At 38.1% G+C, this 4,444-nt stretch overlaps 1 protein-coding gene across 1 annotated transcript in view; it reads left to right on the top strand.

The window, feature by feature from the left end:
- The window catches only part of ntsr1 (neurotensin receptor 1 (high affinity)), a 38,079-nt gene that overhangs the window by 20,890 nt on the left and 12,745 nt on the right, over window positions 1-4,444 (top strand). The window contains exon 2 of the mRNA XM_032521063.1: window positions 687-888. Coding sequence (XP_032376954.1) covers window positions 687-888 — 202 coding nt within the window. The remainder of the gene's footprint in view (window positions 1-686; window positions 889-4,444) is intronic.

The raw sequence follows: 4,444 nt of genomic DNA, 5'->3' as shown, positions 1-4,444 counted from the left end.
CATATTCCAGTCTGTGATTATCCTTTAACATACATTCCTTTGATTTTAGTCTGAATGATTCCTAATTTCTGCTTTTCTAACTCAAACATTAGGTATAATTTCCTAAAAATAAGGTTTATTGACCATGAATTACAAAAATAACAATAAAACTAAAGTTAATAAGTTAGTGTTACATAGTGTTGAAAACGTCAAAAAAAGGGACAAACGCTGAAAAAAGAGTCAAAAGTGTTGGAAAAAGGGACAAAAACATAAAAAGTTAAGAACGTTGATTAAAAGCATCGACAAAAGTGTGGATTTTCAATGTTGACGGGAAGACAACACAAGGGTTAAGCCATCAACTTGCTAGGAACTGCAGAGGAAAATTAGCCTGCATGTCGAAATGTGACACATTTACATTTTGTACTCTGTGCTTATGTTGATTAATGCGTGTTGTCCCTTTTAAAAAGAGACAGAAAAAGATCTATGACAGTATGAGATACTGTACTTATTATTAACACTGGTTTTATCAATTAGTCAGTGGCCAACTATTCTGATTGGACAAACCCCTAATTTTTAACCACTTGATACGGAATCGTATTTGTTAAAAAAAAATAATCTGTAGTGAATGTGATATGTTTGATCTAACATTAACCAGTGTGTTAGCTCTAAATTCTAACCAGTGATTGCCGCCTCTTCTCCCTGCACAGGTAAACGCCTTTCTGTCCTTCGTGATACCCATGGTGGCCATATCGGCACTCAACGGGGTAATAGCCAATCAGCTGCTGCGAATGTTCCGCGAGGCAGAGCAAGAAAACCGTGTCTGCATCATTGGGGGAAATCCCACCATGCTGAACGCCACCACGGAGCCCAACCGCGCTCGCTCGCTCCGCCACGGAGTTCTTGTTCTCCGTAAGTACACACATGTACTGTACATAACATACAGAAGGGGAGTTGGTCAGTTGTGTTGTCTCTGAGTAACGAATAGCTCTCCGAGTCAGTTAGCAAGCTATTTCCCTGGATGCATGTTGCATTTTGCTAGCCTGCTGTAGTTTGGTTAATAATTAGACTGCATGTAGTAGGGCCGTGTAATCATTCAAACTTTTTCATCACCGTTGATCATGTTGAACAAGTTCAGTAAATGCAACATCTTTCCAAAAGACAATGAGAAATCCTGGTAAATAATCGTGATTTCAATATTGACCAAAATAACTGATTTTTTTCTTTTTTTTTTGAACTTGTAGTGCATCTTAGTATTTTAAATTGACAAGCAATACATTTCAGAACACATATACTTCTACTCCATGTATCTCCCATTCCTCCTACTGTCATGATAACATCCAAAGCTGCACCGGGGGTGTTCACTTACTTCTGCTTTCTTTTTTTTGTGGATAACATTTTTTTTTTTTTTTTTACCAATATACAAAACATTACAACAACATGAACACTCCCCCCATACACACAAACACACACACACACACACACACACCAATCCTAATTACCACCCACCAAGACTAAAATCTAAATAAGATGTGACAAAGTAACTTCAATATCCAAGACATTCAACAAAATAGTAACAAATTACACAATAAACCATAAACCAAATACACACATAAAAGACAACACCATAGGCCCATCATACATGTCACCACAGCAAAAAGCTTCTTTGAAGCCCTCCAGAAAGTGCAGATATACTTTCTTCTGTTTTCTGATGCTGACCCTTTCCAGAATCTCCTGAGTGTTTTTAAAGATACACAGCAGGTGCTCCATCTAACTGTCAGTGAGATGCACTTCACTCACTTCGAGTGAGCAAATGCTCCATAACAAGCGTATAAATCACGGTTATCGCGTCAGTGATGCAGTGGCAAATCAAATGTGGAAAAACTAGCCAAACAACCAACATTTAACTTTGACATGCTGTTCTCTTTCTGAAAAGCCAGTCGTTACTGGGCCGAGACGACTCAAAAGCTGTCTACCGACTAGAGCTGACTCCAATGCTTGCCGTGGGAATGGATGCCGAAATCAGTATCAGAATGCTTTTTTTCATTAGAATGCATTACCCCAAAAATCCAGAAAAGCCCATGGAATAATTAATGGTAATCCCCACGTTATTCATTTATAGTTTTCCAAGGGAAGGGAACTCCGCTCTCTGGCTTGAAAGTCCCGTTTGTTAACACCCGCCCACTTCCTCCCTAAGGATGCAAGCCGGATTCTCATACAAAGCGGCCGTCAATGTGGTGAATACAGCAAAGAAACATGGAATGCTCACGAATTTTCATAGCTTTTTGAACGAACGGTTCATGAGAACACGCTATTTGGGACACAACTTTAATCTTGTTTCACGAGTTGCAAAGTCTCCAACTTTGTTGAAGTCCAATTGAACAGAAAGTCTCATAATATTAGTTTGATGTTTTTATTAGTAGTGTAGGCCTGTGACATAATCAGTCTCTAACTGATGCACCTGAGCAAATCACTTGCATATCTGGTGTGGATTAGTTTGAAAATGCAACAATGCCCTTGTCCTTTTTTTTTGGAGATTAGCTCTATGTGATCATATGTTTTGATTCAATTTTTTTATAGTATCAATTCATAACAAGAGTTATCTCGGGTCTAGACCACACTCTATAATTTACAAGGACCCAACAGTTCTAGAAGTTCCCTACTGTGTGTGTGTTTTACAGCAAATAAATATCTCTTTTAAGCTCAGGTCTTATGTTTAACTAAAGGCATGTGTGGTAAACTGTCACAGAGCTCGGCTTGACATTTCCGGAGTGTCATTAAGGATTTGGATTAAAATGCATAATGTCTGTCTGAATTGCTTCTGCTGCCATTGTCTGACCTCTGTCATCATATCACCGATTGAATTTGAAGCTTAATTGGGTCGAAAGGAATTTAGTAGCCAAATGGGTCCAGTTTTGTCTCTAATACCCCCAATTACAGTAATCATATCACACATACCACACACGTGTCATGTAGAGACTGACTAATCTTCACTGTAATGTTCCTCATGTTCTGTACTCATCAATTATGAGCTGACCAGAATAGGTCACAGATAAATTTACCATCTCAACCCCCCGATTCTCTCTTTCTCTCTGTCATTCTCTAACTGAATCCGACCTGCTCTGTGTGTGTGGGTGTGTGTGTTTGTCTTTTTTACCTATATAGCAGGGGACCTCACGGTTTTTACAGCAAGGGACATTTGGAGGTCCACTGTTAATTATGCATTAATCTAGAGGTAAAAGGCGCCAACTAATAACTGCAGTAAGTGTCCTAACTGGTTTTAAACTTCACACTACTGAAATGAGTTACCAAGAAGCTGACTTTTACTAACGGTTTAAAATCATTCATTTTAAAAAAACTATGCTGTTTTACCCTTGGGTCAAATTTGACCCCTTTAAAAAATGTCTATATCTGAGATATGGGTTTCTTTTTAACCTAATTACCACAAAAAATGGATTGGATTCCATACATTGCTCTTTGCAAATACAATTGATCACTTTCATTCCTGACAAAACTCATCTGTGCATTCTCTGATCTATTAGTCAATACTGTTAGTCAAAATAATTAATAATTTCTGCTTTTTTTAACTCATATTAGGTATAATGCTATATAAATGACCATGAATTCCAAAAAGTAGTGTAAAACTAGTGGTAACATGTTGGTGTCAGTGAAAACAAACAAAACAAAGTCGGAAAAAGGGACAAAAATGTCAAATCTGTCAGTTTTTGACCCGGGAGGACAACACAAGGGTTTAATAGGAACAAGATTTCAATCAATCAGTCCTAAGAAAACAAAAAAACAAACAGTGTTACAATAATGTTAACTTACCAGTAGCCTGGAGCTGCTCATCTCCAGACACTGTGGCCGCTGCCGGAGCCGGAGAAAACAGATAAACAACAGAACTGGAAAATCCTCCGGCTTCTCTGGAATCACCAGGTTGGCAATATTTTGCCATACAATAGAAATGTATTTGAATTCTTTATAAGTCGCTAAGAGGGACTGAAAAGTCTTTAAATGTAACGAGAAAGTCGCCAAGCTGGAAACACTGTCCACAACGCAGGGTTGTAGTACTTGAGTCCGGTCTTGGACTCAAGTCCGGACTCAAGACCATTTTTCTATGGTTTCGGACTTGTCTCGGACTCACTAGTGTTTGGACTCAGACTTGTCTCGGTTTCGGCCACAAAAGGGATTTGCGTTAGCTCGATATTATCGCATTCATTTTGACAGGTCTAATTAGGACATGCTTCTTAGTTTGTGTTTTGGAACAAAAGCAAGCAAAATCGCAGTTGTAGTGATGTCCTGTTTATGTCTGGTTAATATGTCCAATTTTAATTTTATTTTTAATTTCCAGCAATTTGATTTGTCACATGAAATCATACTAGGTACAATTCCATTCAAATGATATCCCATCAGATCCTTCAAGTTGTGCACGATTTATTCAATTCAGTTTTATTTATATAGCGCTAAA

This window comes from Etheostoma spectabile, chromosome 7 (genome assembly GCF_008692095.1).
Source record: "Etheostoma spectabile isolate EspeVRDwgs_2016 chromosome 7, UIUC_Espe_1.0, whole genome shotgun sequence".
Lineage (NCBI taxonomy): Eukaryota > Metazoa > Chordata > Actinopteri > Perciformes > Percidae > Etheostoma > Etheostoma spectabile.
This window is presented reverse-complemented; position numbering and strand designations above follow the sequence as displayed.